This window comes from Salvelinus fontinalis, chromosome 42 (genome assembly GCF_029448725.1).
Source record: "Salvelinus fontinalis isolate EN_2023a chromosome 42, ASM2944872v1, whole genome shotgun sequence".
NCBI lineage: Eukaryota > Metazoa > Chordata > Actinopteri > Salmoniformes > Salmonidae > Salvelinus > Salvelinus fontinalis.
Window position 1 is genome coordinate 2,830,171 of NC_074706.1, and position 19,700 is coordinate 2,849,870.

At 40.3% G+C, this 19,700-nt stretch overlaps 1 protein-coding gene across 1 annotated transcript; it reads left to right on the forward strand.

The window, feature by feature from the left end:
- The first annotated feature begins 507 nt into the window (after positions 1-507).
- On the forward strand, positions 508-17,562 carry LOC129841601 (CD209 antigen-like protein E). Its single transcript, XM_055909981.1, has 6 exons — positions 508-738; positions 15,638-15,736; positions 15,834-16,067; positions 16,205-16,329; positions 16,508-16,608; positions 17,333-17,562. Exons 1-6 carry the CDS (start codon positions 597-599, stop codon positions 17,478-17,480), a joined length of 849 nt encoding a protein of 282 aa, XP_055765956.1. The 5' UTR covers positions 508-596; the 3' UTR covers positions 17,481-17,562.
- The last annotated feature ends 2,138 nt before the right edge of the window (positions 17,563-19,700 follow it).

Consider the following 19,700-nt stretch of genomic DNA (forward strand, 5'->3'; position numbering starts at 1 on the left):
TCTGAGTTTCTCTTCACAGTCAGCATAGATAGAACAAAGACCCCTATGGTCATTGGTGGCCAGTCACAACACGGGGGGAAGTTTCCCCTAGGTACAGATCTAGGATCAGGTTTCCCTCCCCCAATCTTAACCTTAACCATTTGTGGTGGAAATGTAAAACTGACCTAAAATCAGCATCTAGGGCAACTTCTCCCTACACCACCGGCCACAGAGTGAGATCCATAATGTGTTCTCCATTTGAAGGCTGGGGTGCTGTAAACTCAGTCAGGATATATGTAGTGTATATGTCAATTAACAGGATCCCAATTTACTTTAGCCGATCCAAAATTGGGACCCTGTGAATTCACACATACATCAAATAGCATGATATAATGTCATATCATGTAGTATATTATCAAACTAAGGCTGGTGGAAGTCACATGGTGGCCAGTGTTGTGTTGATTTCACAATTTATCATCCACTGTGGATGACAGATAGTTTCACTACTATAAATCACACAGACGAAAGACAGTGCAGGGAGAAGACACAGCTACAGACGTATATTAGAGTTGAGGTAAGAAGTAGAAGTTACAGTATTTGACCAAAAGTGTGTTAAGATGTCAGAGGGAGTCTATGAAATGCCAGATGGATTTGATTACGATGAGCCTGATGCAATGAAGAACACAGACATTGATGGCCAAGTATATGCCAATGTAAGAGACTTCAAGCCCAGCCCAGGAGATGGAGTTGTTGCTTCAGGTAAGATTGCATGAACACACACACACACACACACACACACACACACACACACACACACACACACACACACACACACACACACACACACACACACACACACACACACACACACACACACACACACACACACACACACACACACACACACACACACACACACACACACACACACAAACTACACATTATACATTAAACAGATGTATTTGTCCCAATCCTGGATGATGCAGTAAAACACATTTCCAAAGATCTTTAATAATGTGTGATTCAGTACATGTTCAGTGGTGGAAGAGACCCTCTGGAGTTACTGCAGTGTGTCTGGGGCTGCTGTGTGATCTCCTAATACTCTTTGAAAGTCAATCTTTATTGTCAAATTACATATAAGCACAATATCAAATGCTCATACTTGAATGATGTTCCCCCATATGGGTCGCAAAGAGGAAGGTAAAGTGAATCTTTTCAGTCATTCAACCAGCTGTCACTCAAAATCTCCTCGACCAATCAGGTTCATGAAGAGAGAAGGCTGCAGGTCTTCTAGCGGTTAAGATCGTTAGGCCAGAAACTAAAAGGTTGCTGGTTCAAATTCCCGAGGCGACTACGTGAAAAATCTGTCGATCTGCCATTGAGCAAGGCACTAACCCTAATTGCTCCTGTAAGTCACTCTGTATAAGAGCATCTACTAAATTGGGGGGCTGAGTGGTGCAGTGGTCTAAAGCATTGCATCGCAGTGCAAGATCCGTCACTACAGACCCGTGTTCAATCCCGGGCTGTAACACAACCGGCCGTGATTGGTAGTCCCATAGGGCGGTGCACAATTGGCCCAGCGTCGTCCGGGTTCGGGGAAGGTTTGGCCGGGGTAGTCCGTCATTGTAAATATGAACTTGTTCGTAACTGACTAACCTAGTTAAATACATTTTTAACTGACTTACCTAGTTAAATACAATTTTAACTGACTTACCTAGTTAAATACATGTTAAACTGACTTCCCTAGTTAAAAACATTTTTAACTGACTTACCTAGTTAAATACATGTTAAACTAACTTACCTAGTTAAATACATTTTTAACTGACTTACCTAGTTAAATACATTTTTAACTGACTTACCTAGTACATTTACATTTTAGTCATTTAGCAGACGCTCTTATCCAGAGCGACTTACAGTAGAGTGCATACATTTCATAAATTTTTTTACATACTGAGACAAGGATATCCCTACCGGCCAAACCCTCCCTAACCCGGACGACGCTATGCCAATTGTGCGTCGCCCCACAGACCTCCCGGTTGCGGCCGGCTGCGACAGAGCCTGGGCGCGAACCCAGCCCAGCCTGGGCGCGAACCCAGAGACTCTGGTGGCCCTAGACCACTGTGCCACCCGGGAGGCACATGTTACATACATTTTTAACTGACTTACCTAGTTACATACATTTTTAACTGACTTACCTAGTTACATACATTTTTAACTGACTTACCTAGTTAAATACATTTTTTAAATGAAAAACATTTATAAAAATGACTAAAGGGTAAATGTAGAGGTGTTGTCATCTCATCCTCACTGGTTAAGACGACCCACCCTCGATATCCACTTGGAGCAGTTTGTCATGTCAAATCTTTTGTCTGGATATTATAATGACCCATGTTTGTAGTCATGGACCTCCTGAACATGTTGATGTATATTTGGGAGTAAACAGAGGATCCAAATAAGAAGAAAGGTGAAAGGAAGGGGGAGTTCTGGAAACTCCCTGAATTATCTTGGGGCTGTTACATATGATATTTAATATATGTTAACAGCTAGTCTTTGATCTCCACTTCCCATCTATGATCTATATCTTCCTGGTATGATAGTGTCATGTCCATCATCACAAATTGCAAGTCCCATTCCCTGGGCAGGAGGACTGTGTTGAGATATACTCTGGACAAGCTGACCATGTAGAGACATGGAATGATCTGATGGTCATCTTGTCCATAGTTTGTCTCAACACAGTCCGTCTGCCCAGAGAACAGACCACCATTATCAGACTGTCCTGTCCCCCAGTACCTAAACAACACAGAGAACAGATCACCATTATCAGGCTGTCCTGTCCCCCAGTACCTAAACAACACAGAGAACAGACCACCATTATCAGACTGTCCTGTCCCCCAGAACCTAAACAACACAGAGAACAGATCACCATTATCAGGCTGTCCTGTCCACCAGAACCTAAACAACACAGAGAACAGACCACCATTATCAGACTGTCCTGTCCACCAGAACCTAAACAACACAGAGAACAGACCACCATTATCAGACTGTCCTGTCCCCCAGAACCTAAACAACACAGAGAACAGATCACCATTATCAGACTGTCCTGTCCCCCAGTACCTAAACAACACAGAGAACAGACCACCATTATCAGACTGTCCTGTCCCCCAGTACCTAAACAACACAGAGAACAGACCACCATTATCAGGCTATCCTGTCCCCCAGAACCTAAACAACACAGAGAACAGATCACCATTATCAGGCTGTCCTGTCCCCCAGTACCTAAACAACACAGAGAACAGACCACCATTATCAGACTGTCCTGTCCCCCAGTACCTAAACAACACAGAGAACAGACCACCATTATCAGACTGTCCTGACCCCCAGAACCTAAACAACACAGAGAACAGACCACCATTATCAGACTGTCCTGTCCCCCAGTACCTAAACAACACAGAGAACAGACCACCATTATCAGACTGTCCTGACCCCCAGAACCTAAACAACACAGAGAACAGACCACCATTATCAGGCTGTCCTGTCCACCAGAACCTAAACAACACAGAGAACAGACCACCATTATCAGACTGTCCTGTCCACCAGTACCTAAACAACACAGAGAACAGATCACCATTATCAGGCTGTCCTGTCCACCAGAACCTAAACAACACAGAGAACAGATCACCATTATCAGACTGTCCTGTCCCCCAGTACCTAAACAACACAGAGAACAGACCACCATTATCAGACTGTCCTGACCCCCAGTACCTAAACAACACAGAGAACAGACCACCATTATCAGACTGTCCTGACCCCCAGTACCTAAACAACACAGAGAACAGACCACCATTATCAGACTGTCCTGACCCCCAGTACCTAAACAACACAGAGAACAGATCACCATTATCAGGCTGTCCTGACACCCAGTACCTAAACAACACAGAGAACAGACAGTCAGACACTGTAATACAAACAGCCTCCTCAATTATAGACATAGTCCTCTGTTTTTACAGCTTTAAAGACACTGTCAAAGATGAGCATACCATTATCAACCCATTTTGTCTCTCGTTCCATTACATTTTCAAATGCAAATAGTACTTGGCTTCTATAATACATCTACAGTTCTCATGAAATGACATCCATGAGTCAATACATATATTTTTAGGAACATGATTGGAAAGTCTCTCTCAGTGTTTTTCTGGTAGTCTAGTAATTACTATGCTGATAAAATCCTACAGTATGTCCTGTAACTCGCCACTGTGTATTTCCAACCTAGTCTCAAAACATTTTGTATTATTCTGTACGTAAATCAGAGACACTCCATTATAATATATTACCTTTCATATGGTATGTATCAATTAGTGGATGCCCATCATCCATTTTGTATGATATGTTACAAATTACAATGTGTTTGATATGTTACAGATTTGCAAAAACATACAATAAACATATGAACATCCTAAACATATGAATTCTACTAACATTAGCTAGCTGGTAGAAATTACTATGTTGATCGTTGGATACAGTGATACGGAGGAGAGGAGATCAGAGGAGGGGAGAGAGGAGATAGGAGGAGAGGAGATCGGAGGAGGGAAGAGAGGAGATAGGAGGAGGGGAGATCGGAGGAGGGGAGAGAGGAGATAGGAGGAGAGGAGATCGGAGGAGGGGAGAGAGGAGATAGGAGGAGGGGAGAGAGGAGATAGGAGGAGGAGAGAGAGGAGATCGGAGGAGGGGAGATCGGAGGAGGAGAGAGAGGAGATAGGAGGAGAGGAGATCAGAGGAGGGGAGAAAGGAGATAGGAGGAGAGGAGAGATTAATTGAGATAGAGCCTTAGTGTCAGAGAGAGACATAGAGGAGGAAGAAGAAAATTAATAGAATGAAGAAGAGAGAAAAAATAAGACAATTAATTGTTCTATTTAGAATTAGAGGAGAGTATGTAGACATACTGTACTCTCTAAAATTATTCTTCATTAGGTATATTAGAAAAATGTCATGCGATTTTCCACAAAAAGTGGGACCAATTATTTTACCTTTATTTAACTAGGCAAGTCAGTTTAAAACAAATTTTTATTTTTGCCTTGTTCAGGGGCAAAACGACAGATATTGTACCTTGTCGGCTCAGGTATTTGATCTTGCAACCTTTCCGGTTACTAGTCCAATGCTCTAACCACTAGGCTACACTGCCGCCCCGCCTATGCTCATCACTTTAACCTGTTGAGGCTAGGGGGTGCTGTTGTCACTATTTCTGGAAATCGTGTAATTTTTAAACGGCTTCCTACTAAATTCTTGATCATACAATATGCATATTATTATTATTATTGGATAGAAAACAGTCTCTAGTTTCTATAGCCGTTGAAATGTTGTCTCTGAGTGGAACAGAACTCATTCTACAGCAATTTCCCTGACATGGAGTCAGATTTCACACATTTTGGCCCCTGATCTGGAGTCAGTTTAAAGGCCATTGTGAACGCTATGAGCATACAGACAATGCTTACGTCTTCCCCTGGATGCCTTTACGTGATGACGCTTTGAATGGCGTCGATTGCGCAATCACAGCCACTATAAAACAAAAACACGTGTAGGTAGGAACTCTTTTCCAGATGCGTCGGGCGCGCGGCGGACACCGACCCTGCTCTTTTTCCAAGCATTAGTGTAGCCAGTTATATTTCTCCGGTCATGTTTCTACTCGTTATAGGAGTTAAAAACATCATAAGGTCGTTAATTTAAACCGTTTTATAGCAATTTATAGCCGTTTGGTGCGATTTTGGGACATTTATTTCTGAGACACTGTGAATCTCTGGGCACGGTTCCAGTTCATGCCGAACGCAATGGGCATTTCTACATGGCAAGAGGACAGCTTTCGACCAAAAGACGATTAGAGCCAAGAAAGGATTCTTTGCCCAAGATTCTGATAGAAGAACAGCTCAAAGTAGGAACAATTTATTATGATAAATCGTGTTTCTGTCGAAAAATGTTATTCGCTTATGACGCCATTTTGTTTGACGTAGCTTCGCTTGGCGCAAACTGTATTGAAAAGTAAGGATAAATTAAAAAATGTAAATCAGCGATTGTATTAAGAATTAAATTGTCTATCAATCGCTGTCCACCCTATATTTTTTAGTCACGTTTATGAGTATTTATGTATACGACTAGATCACTGTCTAATATGGCGCACGACATTGTCTGACCAGCTGGGCAACTTTTGTCATTGTCTAACCATGATTTTGGTGGCTAAATATGCACATTTTCGAACAAACTGTATATGGATTGTGTAATATGATGTTACAGGAGTGTCATCGGAAGAATTCTGAGAAGGTTAGTGAAAAGATTTATATATTTTGGCGATGTTTACGTTATCGCTCTCTTTGGCTAGAATCAATGCTCTGGTAACGTTTGCATATGTGGTATGCTAATATAACGATTTATTGTGTTTTCGCTGTAAGACACTTAGAAAATCTGAAATATTGTCTGTATTCACAGGATCTGTGTCTTTCGATTAGTGTATGCTGTGTATTTTTACGAAATGTTTGATGATTAGTAATTAGGTAAACACGTTGCTCTATGTATTTATTCTAGTCCATTTGTGATGGTGGGTGCAATTGTAAACTATGACATCTACCTGAAATATGCACATTTTTCTAACAAAACCTATCCCATACCATAAATATGTTATCAGACTGTCATCTGATGAGGCTTTTTCTTGGTTAGTGGCTATCAATATCTTAGTTTAGCCGAATTGGTGATAGCTACTGGTGTTGGTGGACAAATAAAAGATGGTGTCTTATGCTAATGTGTTTAGCTAATAGATTTACATCTTTACATATTGTGTCTTCCCTGTAAAACATTTTAAAAATCGGACATGTTGTCTGGATTCACACGATCTGTGTCTTTCATTAGCTGTATTGGACTTTAATGTGTGAAAGTTAAATATTTAAAAAATATATATTTTTTGAATTTCGCGGCTCTGCCTTTTCAGTGGAATGTGGGGGGGGGGGGGTAGTCCTAGACAGGTTAATAATAAGAATAACAAAGCACAGATTAATAAATGAAGGAACAATGTTCTTTAAACCTTCTTATGGCTGCAATCCTGTTAACTTCTTTGGCATAGGGGGGCGCTGTTTTAAACGGCCTCGTACTCTATTCTAGATTGTACAATATGCATATTATTATTACTATTGGATAGAAAACACTCTCAAGTTTCTAAAACCGTTTGAATTATATCTGTGAGTAAAACAGAACTAATTTTGCAAATCTGAAATTGAGGCTCTGTTCTAGGGCCTTCCTATTCATTTGCTTGAAATCTATGGATATATATGCACTTCATATGCCTTCCACTAGATGTCAACAGGCAGTGAGAGGTGAAATGGAGTGTCTAGCTAGATCTGAGGTCGAATAAGAGCTCTTGGAATGACGTGATCACTATTTCCTTTGTTCAGCAAGGCGCGGGAAGGAACCCTGGATTGCCTTCTGAAAAGCTTTCGTTATAGACGGCTAATATCTCCGGCTTTGATTTTATTTGATACATGTGATAATATCATCGTAAAGTATGTTTTTTCAATATAGTTTTAACAGATTATTGAAAGTTTATCGGGAGTTTTTGCTTTTTCCGTTCTCTGCGTTTGGTGAAGATGGACAGCTTCGCGCCACTTGGCTAGCTTTGGTTGCTAATTCGACAGGAGAAAAGGACATTCTAAAACCAAACAACAATTGTTCTGGACAAAGGACCCCTTGTACAAGATTCTGATGGAAGCTCAGCAAAAGTAGGAACCATTTATGATGTTATTTCGTATTTCTGTGGAAAATGTTTAGTACTATTTTCCGCCCTCATTGCAGGCGCTGTCTCGCTATAACGTAAGCTGTATGTCGTTCTAAAGTTATTTTTAGAATTCTAACACGCCGATTGCATTAAGAACTAGTGTATCTTTCATTTGCTGTACAACATGTATTTTTTAGTAAAGTTTATGATGAGTTATTTGGTCAGATTAGGTGAGTGTCAGAAATATATCCGGAGATTCTGGGAAAAAGTTGCTACGTTTTCACAATGTATAACCACGGATTTCAGCTCTAAATATGCACATTCTCGAACAAAACATAAGTGTATTGTATAACCTGATGTTATAGGACTGTCATCTGATGATGTTTGTCAAGGTTAGTGAAAAATTATATATCTTTGGCTGGTTTTTTGCGATCGCTAACTTTTGCTGCTGATAAATGGGTTGTGTTTTTTGCTATTGTGGTAAGCTAATATAATGCTATATTGTGTTTTCACTGTAAAACACTTAAAAAATCTGAAACATTGGCTGGATTCACAAGATGTATATCTTTCATTTGCTGTACACCATGTATTTTTCATAAATGTTTTATGATGAGTATTTAGGTATTTCAAGTTGGTCTCTGTAATTGTTCTAGCTGCTTTGGTGATATTTGTGATTGTAGCTGCAATGTAAAACTATGATTTATACCTGAAATATGCACATTTTGGCCTCCCGGGTGGCGCATTGGTCTAGGGCACTGCATCGCAGTGCTAGCTGTGCCACCAGAGTCTCTGGGTTCGCGCCCAGGCTCTGTCGCAGCCGGCCGCGACCGGGAGGTCCGTGGGGCGACGCACAATTGGCATAGCGTCGTCCGGGTTAGGGAGGGTTTGGCCGGTAGGGATATCCTTGTCTCATCGTGCTCCAGCGACTCCTGTGGCGGGCCGGGCGCAGTGCGCGCTAACCAAGGGGGCCAGGTACACGGTGTTTCCTCCGACACATTGGTGCAGCTGGCTTCCGGGTTGGAGGCGCGCTGTGTTAAGAAGCAGTGCGGCTTGGTTGGGTTGTGCTTCTGAGGACGCATGGCTTTCGACCTTCGTCTCTCCCGAGCCCGTACGGGAGTTGTAGCGATGAGACAAGATAGTAATTACTAGCGATTGGATACCATGAAAATTGGGGAGAAAATGGGATTTTTTTTTAAAAAGAAATATGCACATTTTTCGAACAAAACATAGGTTTATTGTATAACATGTTATAAGACTGTCATCTGATGAAGTTGTTTATTGGTTAGTGTCTAATTCTATCTCTATTTGGGGGTTTTGTGCAAGCTACCTGTGCTGTGAAAGAAATGTCTGTGCTTTTTTGTATTTGGTGGTGAGCTAACATAAATATACGTGGTGTTTTCGCTGTAAAACATTTAAAAAATCGGACATGTTGGCTGGATTCACAAGATGTTTATCTTTCATTTGCTGTATTGGACTTGATATCTTCTTGAGAATACAGGGGGTGCTGTTTTCGCATTAGCATAATTTCCTCTACAGATTAAACTGCCTCTTATTCAATTATTGCTGTTACTATATGCATATAATTAATACCATTGGATAGAAAACAAGCTATGGTTTCTAAAACCGTTTCAATTTTGTCTCTGAGTGAAACATAAGTCATTTGACAGCACTTTCCCTGAGCAAGAAGAAGATTGCAAGATGTGTATGCTCGCTTCAACGCTCTGCCTATATATGGTCACGCCACCTATGACCCGAAACACACTTCATTCGTCTTCCTCTGGGTGTCAGGAAGACGTCAGAGGAGAAATTTTTTGTTTATCTTGTACTGACGTGAAATAAGACCTATTTCTTTAGCGTGACCGACAACTTCCGGTTTTCTGAAACGCGCGTTTTAGAGGTGCAATTGTCTTTTGTTATGCTGACGTTACGGATGAAAACTAGCTCCGTCTCGAAGTTTGTTTGATACATGTGACCATATCATCTTAATATTTAACTTTCACACATTAAAGTCCAATACAGCTAATGAAAGACACAGATCTTGTGAATCCAGCCAACATGTCCGATTTTTAAAATGTTTTACAGGGAAGACACAATATGTAAAGATGTACATCTATTACCTAAAAACACATTAGCATAATCCACCATCTTTTATTTGTCCACCAACACCAGTAGCTATCACCAATTCGGCTAAACTAAGATATTTATAGCCCCTACCAAGAAAAAAACTCATCAGATGACAGTCTGATAACATATTTATGGTATGGGATAGGTTTTGTTAGAAAAAAGTGCATATTTCAGGTAGATGGCATAGGTTACAATTGCACCCACCGTCACAAATGGACTAGAAAAACTACATTGAGCAACGTGTTTACCTACTTACTAATCATCAAACATTTCGTAAAAATACACAGCATACACTAATCGAAAGACACAGATCCTGTGAATACAGACAATATTTCAGATTTTCTAAGTGTCTTACAGCAAAAACACAATAAATCGTTATATTAGCATAGCACATAGCACATAGCAGCCCAGCATTGATTCTAGCCAAAGTGAGCGATAACGTCAACATCGCCAAAATATATTAATTTTTTCACTAACCTTCTCAGAATTCTTCAGATGACACTCCTGTAACATCATATTACACAATCCATATAGAGTTTGATCGAAAATGTTTATATTTAGCCACCAAAATCATGGTTAGACAATGTGAAATGTAGCCCAGCTGGTGAGAAAATGTCCGTGCGCCATATTAGACAGTGATCTACTCTTATACATAAATACTCATAAACGTGACTAAAAAATATAGGGTGGACAGGGATTGATAGACAATTTAATTCTTAATACAATCGCGGAATTACATTTTTTAAATTATCCTTACTTTTCAATACAGTTTGCGCCAAGCGAAGCTACGTCAAAAAACATGGCGTCCTAAGCCACTAACATTTTTCGACAGAAACACGATTTATCATAATAAAAATGTCCTACTTTGAGCTGTTCTTCCATCAGTATCTTGGGCAAAGGATCCTTTCTTGGGTCTAATCGTCTTTTGGTGGAAAGCTGTCCTCTTGCCATGTGGAAATGCCAACTGCGTTCGGGATGAACTGGAAGCGTGCCCAGCAATTCACAGCGTTTCAGAAATAAATGTCCCAAAATCGCACTAAACGGATATAAATTGCTATAAAACGCTTTAAATTAACTACCTTATGATGTTTTTAACTCCCATAACGAGTAGAAACATGACCAGAGTAATATTACTCCCTCCACTAATGCTTGGAACAAGTGCGGGTCGATGTCCTCCAGGCGCATTACGCAGCAAGAAAAGAGTTCCTAGCTACAGGGTTTTTTAATTTGTAGTGCCTGTGAACGCGCAATCGACCCCATTGAAATCGTCATCACGTAAAGGCATCCAGGGGAAGATGTAAGCAGTGTCCGTATACTCATAGCAATAACTGCGGCCTTTTAACTGACTCCAGATCAGGGGCCAAAATTTCTGAAATCTGACTCCATGTCAGGGAAATTGCTGTAGAATGACTTCTGTTCCACTTAGAGACAAAATTTCAACTCCTATAGAAACTATAGACTGTTTTCTATCCAATAATAATAATAATATGCATATTGTACGATCAAGAATTTTGTGGGAAGCCGTTTCAAAAATTACACGATTAGCATAAATAGTGACAACAGCGCCCCCATCCTCAACAGGTTAAAAATCTTTGACAGTCAATATTTTTTGTCAAGTTACATACAAGCACAATATCAGATGCTCATATTTGATTGTTGTTCCCCCATATGGGTCCAAAAAGAGGGAGGTGAAGTTGATATTTTCAGTCATTCAACCAGCTGTCACTCAAAACCTCCTTGAACAATCAGGTTCATTAAGAGCGAGGGCGGCAGGTAGCCTAGAAGTTAAGATCGTTGGGGCAGTAGCCGAAAGTTTGCTGCTTCTTTAAAACGCGAGCCGACTACATAAAAAATCTGTCGATGTGCTCTTGAGCAAGGCACCCTAATTGGTTGTGTAAGTCTCTCTGGATAAGAGCATCTGCTAAATGACTAAAAGGTAAATGTAGAGGAGACGGTGGTTACTGTTGACATCTCATCCTCACTGGTTAAGACTAACCACCCTCAATATCCACTTGGAGCAGTTTGTAGTGTCACATCTATTATATGGACATTATAATGACCCATGTTTGTAGTCCTGGACCTCCTGAACATGTTGATTTATATTTGGGAGTAAATAGAGGGTCCAAATCAGCAGAAAGGTGAAAGGTAGGGGGAGTTACGGAAATTTCAGAATTATCTTGGGGCTGTTAGATATTATATAAAATATATGTGACTCACCATCTGGATTCGGGTTAACAACAGTTAGATATCATGGTTAATACCAGTACCTACAGGGTTAACAACAGTTAGATATCATGGTTAACACCAGTACCTACAGGGTTAAAACGGTCAGATATCATGGTTAATACCAGTACCTACGGGGTTAAAAACAGTCAGATATCATGGTTAATACCAGTACCTACAGGGTTAAAAAAGTCAGATATCATGGTTAATACCAGTACCTACAGGGTTAACAACAGTCAGATATCATGGTTAATACCAATACCTAAAGGGTTAACAACAGTTAGATATCATGGTTAATACCAGTACGTACAGGGTTAACAACAGTCAGATATCATGGTTAATACCAGTATCTACAGGGTTAACAACAGTCAGATATCATGGTTAATACCAGTACCTACAGGGTTACTAACACAGATATCATGGTTAATACCAGTACCTACAGGGTTAAAAACAGTCAGATATCATGGTTAATACCAGTACCTACAGGGTTAACACCAGTCAGATTTCATGGTTAATACCAGTACCTACAGGGTTTACAACAGTCAGATATCATGGTTGATACTTGTACCTACAGGGTTAACTTCTTGAGAATACAGGGGGTGCTGTTTTCGCATTAGCATAATTGCCTCTACAGATTAAACTGCCTCTTATTCAATTATTGCTGTTACTATATGCATATAACCATATACCATTGGATAGAAAACAAGCTATGGTTTCTAAAACCGTTTCAATTTTGTCTCTGAGTGAAACACAAGTCATTTGACAGCACTTTCCCTGAGCAAGAAGAAGATTGCAAGATGTGTATGCTCGCTTCAACGCTCTGCCTATATATGGTCACGCCACCTATGACCCGAAACACACTTCATTCGTCTTCCTCTGGGTGTCAGGAAGACGTCAGAGGAGAAATTTTTTGTTTATCTTGTACTGACGTGAAATAAGACCTATTTCTTTAGCGTGACCGACAACTTCCGGTTTTCTGAAACGCGCGTTTTAGAGGTGCAATTGTCTTTTGTTATGCTGACGTTACGGATGAAAACTAGCTCCGTCTCGAAGTTTGTTTGATACATGTGACCATATCATCGTAATGTATGTTTTTTCAATATAGTTTAATCAGATTATTTGAATTTTTTCGGGAGTTTTGCCGTGTTCCGTTCTGTGAGTTTTTAAACTTTGGACAGAACCGTGCTAGTCGACCAGTACCTATGCTAAATGAAGAGGGAAAGTTGCCATTGTGAATGGATTGAACGACTCATCAGGACTAAGGACACCTTTATCAACATTCTGATGAAAGATCAGCAATAGTAAGACCCAATTTACGATGTTATTTCATATATCTGTCGTGCATGTGAACTGGTCGGGCGCGCCCAGCTGGTTCTGGCTGGCGTGGCTATGCTAATTTAGCGCTACATTTTGTTTTCGCTATAAAACATTTAATAAATCTGAAATATTGTTTGGATTCACCAGATGTTGGGCTTTCAATATCTGTACGCTGTGTATTTTTTCTGAAATGTTTTAAGACAAGTAATTAGTTATATGACGTTGGTCTCTGTAATTGTTCTGGCTGCATCAGCACTATATCAGATTGCAGCTGCAATGTAGAACTGTGATTTATACCTGAAAAATGCACATTTAAAAAAAAAAAACTATGCTATACCATAAATATGTTATCAGAATGTCATCTTATGAATTTGTTTGTTGGTTAGTGGCTATATATATTTTCATTTAGTCGAATTAGTGATAGCTACTGACGCAGGAAAAAACTGTTGGAGTAAAAAAATGGTGTCTTTTGCTAACGTGTTTAGCTAATAGATTTACATATTGTGTCTTCCCTGTAAAACATTTAAAAAATCTGAAATGGTGGCTTTATTCACAAGATCTGTGTCTTTCATTGGGTGTCTTGGACTTGTGATTTAATGATATTTAGATGCTACTATTTAATTGTGACGCTATGCTAGCGATGCTAATCAGTGTGGGGGGGGGTGGGGGGTGCTCCCGAATCCTGGTTAGGTACTCGGTAGAGGTTAATGTGTGAAAGTGAAATATTTACAATTTATTTTAATTTTTTTCGCGTGCTGCCTTTTCAGTGGAATGTGGGGGGGGGGGTTCCGCTAGCTAGACAGGTTAACGGGATCGATATGACAACAGCCAGTGAAAGTGCAGGGCGCCAAATTCAAACAACAGAAATCTCACAATTAAAATTCCTCAAGCATACAAGTATTTCACACCATTTTAAAGATACAATTCTTGTTAATCCCCCCACAGTGTCCGATTTCAAAAAGGCTTTACAGCGAAAGCACCACAAAAAATAAAATTTTCGAAATTTTCGTTTTGTTCGGTAATGTCCATCATTTATGTCCAAATAGCTATTTTTTTTGCGTGTTTGGTAAACAAATCCAAAGTCAGGAAGCAAGTTCACTAAAAGCAGTCAGTAGAAACATGTCAAATGATGTATAGAATCAATCTTTAGGATGTTTTTAACATAAATTTTCAATAATGTTCCAACCGGAGAATTCCATTGTCTTTAGAAGTGCGATGGAACAGAACTCCCTCTCATGTGAATGGGCATGGTCAGAGCAGGGTCAGCTCATGATAGACCTTACTCATTCCCGTCTCCTTCGGCCCCACTTCACAGTAGAGGCATCAGACAAGGTTCTACAGACTGTTGAAAACTAGTGGAAGCCGTAGGAAGTGCAAACTGACCCATATCCCACTGTGTATTCGATAGGCGATGAGTTGAAAACCTACAAACCTCAGATTTCCCACTTCCTGGTTGGATTTTTTTCTCAGGTTTTTGCCTGCCATATGAGTTCTGTTATACTCACAGACATCATTCAAACAGTTTTAGAAACTTCAGAGTGTTTTCTATCCAATACTAACAATAGTATGCATATATTAGCAACTGGGACTGAGGAGCAGGCAGTTTACTCTGGGCACCTCTGGGCACCTTTTCATCCAAGCTATTCAATACTGCCCCTGCAACCATAAGAAGTTTTAACAAGCTTAAGGGCTATGTGCAACAAACAAAGTTAACTTCCCACCAAGAATGGAGGGAACATGGCTACCTAAGTTTGGATCCCAATTAGAGACCACGATAGACAGCTGTCCCTGATTGAGAAACATATCCGGCCAAAACATAAAAATACAAAATCATAGAAAACAAAAACATAGAATGCCCACCCCAAATCACACCCTGACCAAACCAAATAGAGACATAAAAAGGCTCTCTATGTTCTATGTGACACCATGATCCATTTTGTATGTTACAAATTACAATTTCTATGATGTTACGATTTACATTTTGTATGACATGTCACGAATTATAATTTGTATATGTTACGAATGTCCTAAACATATGAATTCTACTAACATTAGCTAGCAGGCTAACGTTAGCAAGGCTAGGAGATAGCTGTAGCTGGAAACTATATATTCTGTTAATGTGTGAAGCTGTATCTTTAACAACCACAAGTCACCCTCAACAGGAAGAGAGATGGGGTGAGAAAACATCACTTTAAAAGTGTTATTGTGTCTCATTGATGCTATGTACAGTACCTGTGTCCACAGAACCTGATAACTCAGGGAAGAGATCCTCCAGAGTTGCTGCAGTGTGTCTGGGGCTACTGTGTGTTCTACTGGCTGGGATCATAGGCCTGTCTGTCTACTGTAAGTCTTATGTTAGAATTCCTACAATTCACCATCATTCACCTACAATTCACCAGATGATCTATTTTATTGATACACTTTGTTGTTGTTATAACAGATGATGGGGTCTCTAAGAGCTTCATAGCCTATAAGACCAACTCATCTGCAGAGATAGAACGGCTACAGACCAGCTACAACAACCTGACTAAAGAGAGAGACCAGCTACAGACCAGTTACAACACCCTGACTAAAAAGAGAGACCGGCTAAAGACCAGTTACAACACCATGACTAAAGAGAGAGACCAGCTACAGACTGAGAGAGAGTTTCTTAACTGGAGGCTTAGCAATCTCAGTGAGTAAACCTACAGTAATACATTACCATTAATCCTACACAACTAATCATCATTCTGTGTTCTTTCATTAATTGTCCAGTGTGATAAATTGAAGGAAATTCGTATGTTCATCAATATATTCAAACCTGTCCTGAAGGCTGGAAGAAGTTTGCATCCAGTTGGTACTTCCTGTCTACTGAGACTAAAACCTGGAAGGAGAGCAGACAGGACTGTCTGAAGAGAGGAGCAGACCTGGTGATCATAAACAGTGATAAGGAACAGGTGAGAGAGAGAGGGAGAGGGAGAGGGAGAGGGAGTGGGAGAGGGAGAGGGAGAGGGAGAGTGAGAGGGAGAGGGAGAGGGAGAGGGAGAGGGAGAGGGAGAGGGAGAGGCGATGGGTGTGCAGGGGGTAGATATGATCAAACATATACGTCTGCTAATTTATCTTTCTCAACAACAGACATTTCTCTTCAACCTCAAGAAGAGAGTCTGGATTGGTCTGACTGACTCTGTTAATGAGGGGACCTGGAAATGGGTGGACGGCACCCCACTGACCACAGGGTGAGAGATGATAACTAATCTGTCAATAAGGCTCCATTCAACCCTTTTCTATGCAGGTTACTGACATTGATGATAGCAGTAAACAAAGTAGTTAACTATAAGATTTTGACATATTATTTAGTATTATGATGTGATGTCTGACTGTAACCCTGTAGGTACTGGTATTAACCATGATATCTAACTGTTTTAACCCTGTAGGTGCTGGTATTAACCATGTTATCTGATTGTTATTAACCCTGTAGGTACTGGTATTAATCATGATATCTGATTGTTATTAACCCTGTAGGTACTGGTATTAACCATGATATCTGACTGTTGTTAACCCTGTAGGTACTGGTATTAACCATTACATCTGACTGTTTTTAACCCTGTAGGTACTGGTATTAACCCTGTAGGTACTGGTATTAACCATGATATCTGATTGTTGTTAACCCTGTAGGTACTGGTATTAACCATTACATCTGACTGTTTTTAACCCTGTAGGTACTGGTATTAACCCTGTAGGTACTGGTATTAACCATGATATCTGACTGTTTTTAACCCTGTAGGTACTGGTATTAACCATGATATCTGACTGTTTTTAATCCTGTAGGTACTGGTATTAACCATGATATCTGATTGTTATTAACCCTGTAGGTACTGGTATTAACCATGATATCTGACTGTTGTTAACCCTGTAGGTACTGGTATTAACCATGATATCTGACTGTTATTAACCCTTTAGGTACTGGTATGCCAAACAGCCTGATAATGCAGGTCCTACTGGGGACGAGGACTGTGCTGAGATACACGAAGATCAGAGTCCTCTAAAGTCATGGAATGACATGTCATGTGAAGGCAAACTCAACTGGATTTGTGAGAAAGTGTTTTAAAATCACCATGACAACATTCTGTACCACATACACAGTGCACAGAACTTCCTCCTCTACCTCTGTATCTCTGTCTTTGTCTCAAACTCAGGCACACAAGTATATTAATTAAAGTCCTACTTGTTTCCTGACATTGTAGCGTCCTGTTTACCAGAGTCAACATGAAGATAGTACATCAGACTCTGCTATATGGGTCTCAAAAGAGGGAAGTTAAGTTGTTATTTTCAGTGGTTCAACGAGCGTCAGTCAAAAACTGTTGAAGGAAAAGTTTCCTAAATGTTCGTTAACCAATTTAAATTATAACAATGCAAACACTTTTATAAGAATTTTGTAAGATTCTTATTTACATACAATAGACAGAGACCCGTGTCCAAATTAATCAAGAGCATTTATTCTCGAGAGATCTCTGACCAAAAAAAACATGTACATTAGATCATATATCACAAACAGCGTCATAGCTTTCTAAATGTCCCTCCTCTTCTCCAACAAGGACAAGCTAATCAAAAGTCCATTCCAACACACTTACGAACATATCTTACACACAATATCTGGATTATCTCCTGAAGTCTCACCATAGTTTATTACCACTTAGCTGACAGTTCCAGTCCCCCCCCCCCCCCAGATACGGAAAACCTAGAGGGGCTTGAGCTGTCTTCCCTTATCTCTCCACAGAGTTAGCTATAGCTTAGCTTAGTCAGTTCAAACATAGGTTAATGATCCACTTAATTTTCTTTAGACTCACACAGACATCCCTTTCTTCCCCCATACATGCTACATAACCTCTTCCTTATGAACTAACATTATTTATCAATATAGAAAAACAGGGTAGAATTCAATTAGTTCTAGTTCTAGTTAAATGTATACATCGTTTAGTTATTTATTCATGAAATTCATAACAAAAACTCCTCGACCAATCAGGTTAATTTAGTGAGAACAGAGCTGCGTCCGTTTCTGTCACCATCTCCTCCTCACTGGTTAAGACTACCCACCCTCAATATCCACTTTGAGCAGTTTGTAGTGTCACTATTGTGTCATCTATTGTCTGGACATTATAATGACCCATGTTTGTAGTCCTGGACCTCCTGAACATGTTGATGTATATTTGGGAGTAAACAGAGGGTCCAAATCAGCAGAAAGGTGAAAGGAAGGAGGAGTTCTGGAAATTCCCTGAATTTTCTTGGGGCTGTTACATATGATATGTAATATATGTTAACAGCTAGCCTTTGTTGTCCACGTCCCCTCTATGATCTATATCTTCCTGGTATGATAGTGTCCTGTCCATCATCACAAATATCAAGTCCCATTCCCTGGACAGGAGGACTGTGTTGAGATGTACTCTGGACAAGATGACCATGTAGAGACATGGAATGATTTATATTGTGCTGCAGAAATAATTTGAACAATAACCACTGTAATAATCTCTCAAATGCACACTTGCACACAAGTATGCAAACGTGTTATATTTTTTATATTAGCATTGACACAACTACCAGTGTCATTTTGTTGATAATTCAGTTGATGTACGACGGCTCCTGGCGGCCATGTTGGAAGGCCACCACATTAATTCTAGAATCAGAGACTTAATGTATAGTAGACCTACATAGAAAGAAAGACCCAGGTATTGTTAAAGATGTCAAAGGTCATCTATGCTGAACCAGATATGAACAAGAAGGTCAAGTTTAACAGAGGTGAGATGAAGGAGAGGATTGTGCATATCTACATCAGTGCAGACACCCTGAGAGACGGTGAGACCAACACCAAGAGAGAAGAGACAGCAGACACTGCTCCTAATAATGGACCAGGAGACCAGCACTCAGGTAACACACACTCAACCCTATTAGAGGAGAGGGTCCAAGGTCCTTCCCCTAGGATTGTATTCTCCAATGTGTTTTGAGAATTAGGGGAGGAAAGAGGATGGGAGGAGGAATTGAGGAATGATGAAACCGCTATGGTGACTTCATCTCTGAATTTAACCACCAGGTGAGAGAGAGAGAGAGAGAGAGAGAGAGAAAGAGAGAGAGGGAGAAAGAGAGAGAGAGAGAGAGAGAGAGACAGAGACAGAGAGAGACAGAGAGGGAGAGAGAGAGAGAGAGAGAGAGAGAGAGAGAGAGAGAGAGAGAGAGAGAGAGAGAGAGAGAGAGAGACAGAGACAGAGAGAGACAGAGAGAGAGAGAGAGAGAGAGAGAGAGAGAGAGAGAGAGAGAGACAGAGAGGGAGAGAGAG

Excerpts from the sequence above, each read along its gene's own strand:
- LOC129841601 (XM_055909981.1), top strand. The coding sequence starts at position 597 with ATGTCAGAGGGAGTCTATGAAATGCCAGATGGATTTGATTACGATGAG. Across the intron at positions 739-15,637 it reads AGATGGAGTTGTTGCTTCAG|AACCTGATAACTCAGGGAAG; the intron begins GTAAGATTGCAT and ends CTGTGTCCACAG. Across the intron at positions 16,609-17,332 it reads GGCACCCCACTGACCACAGG|GTACTGGTATGCCAAACAGC; the intron begins GTGAGAGATGAT and ends TTAACCCTTTAG.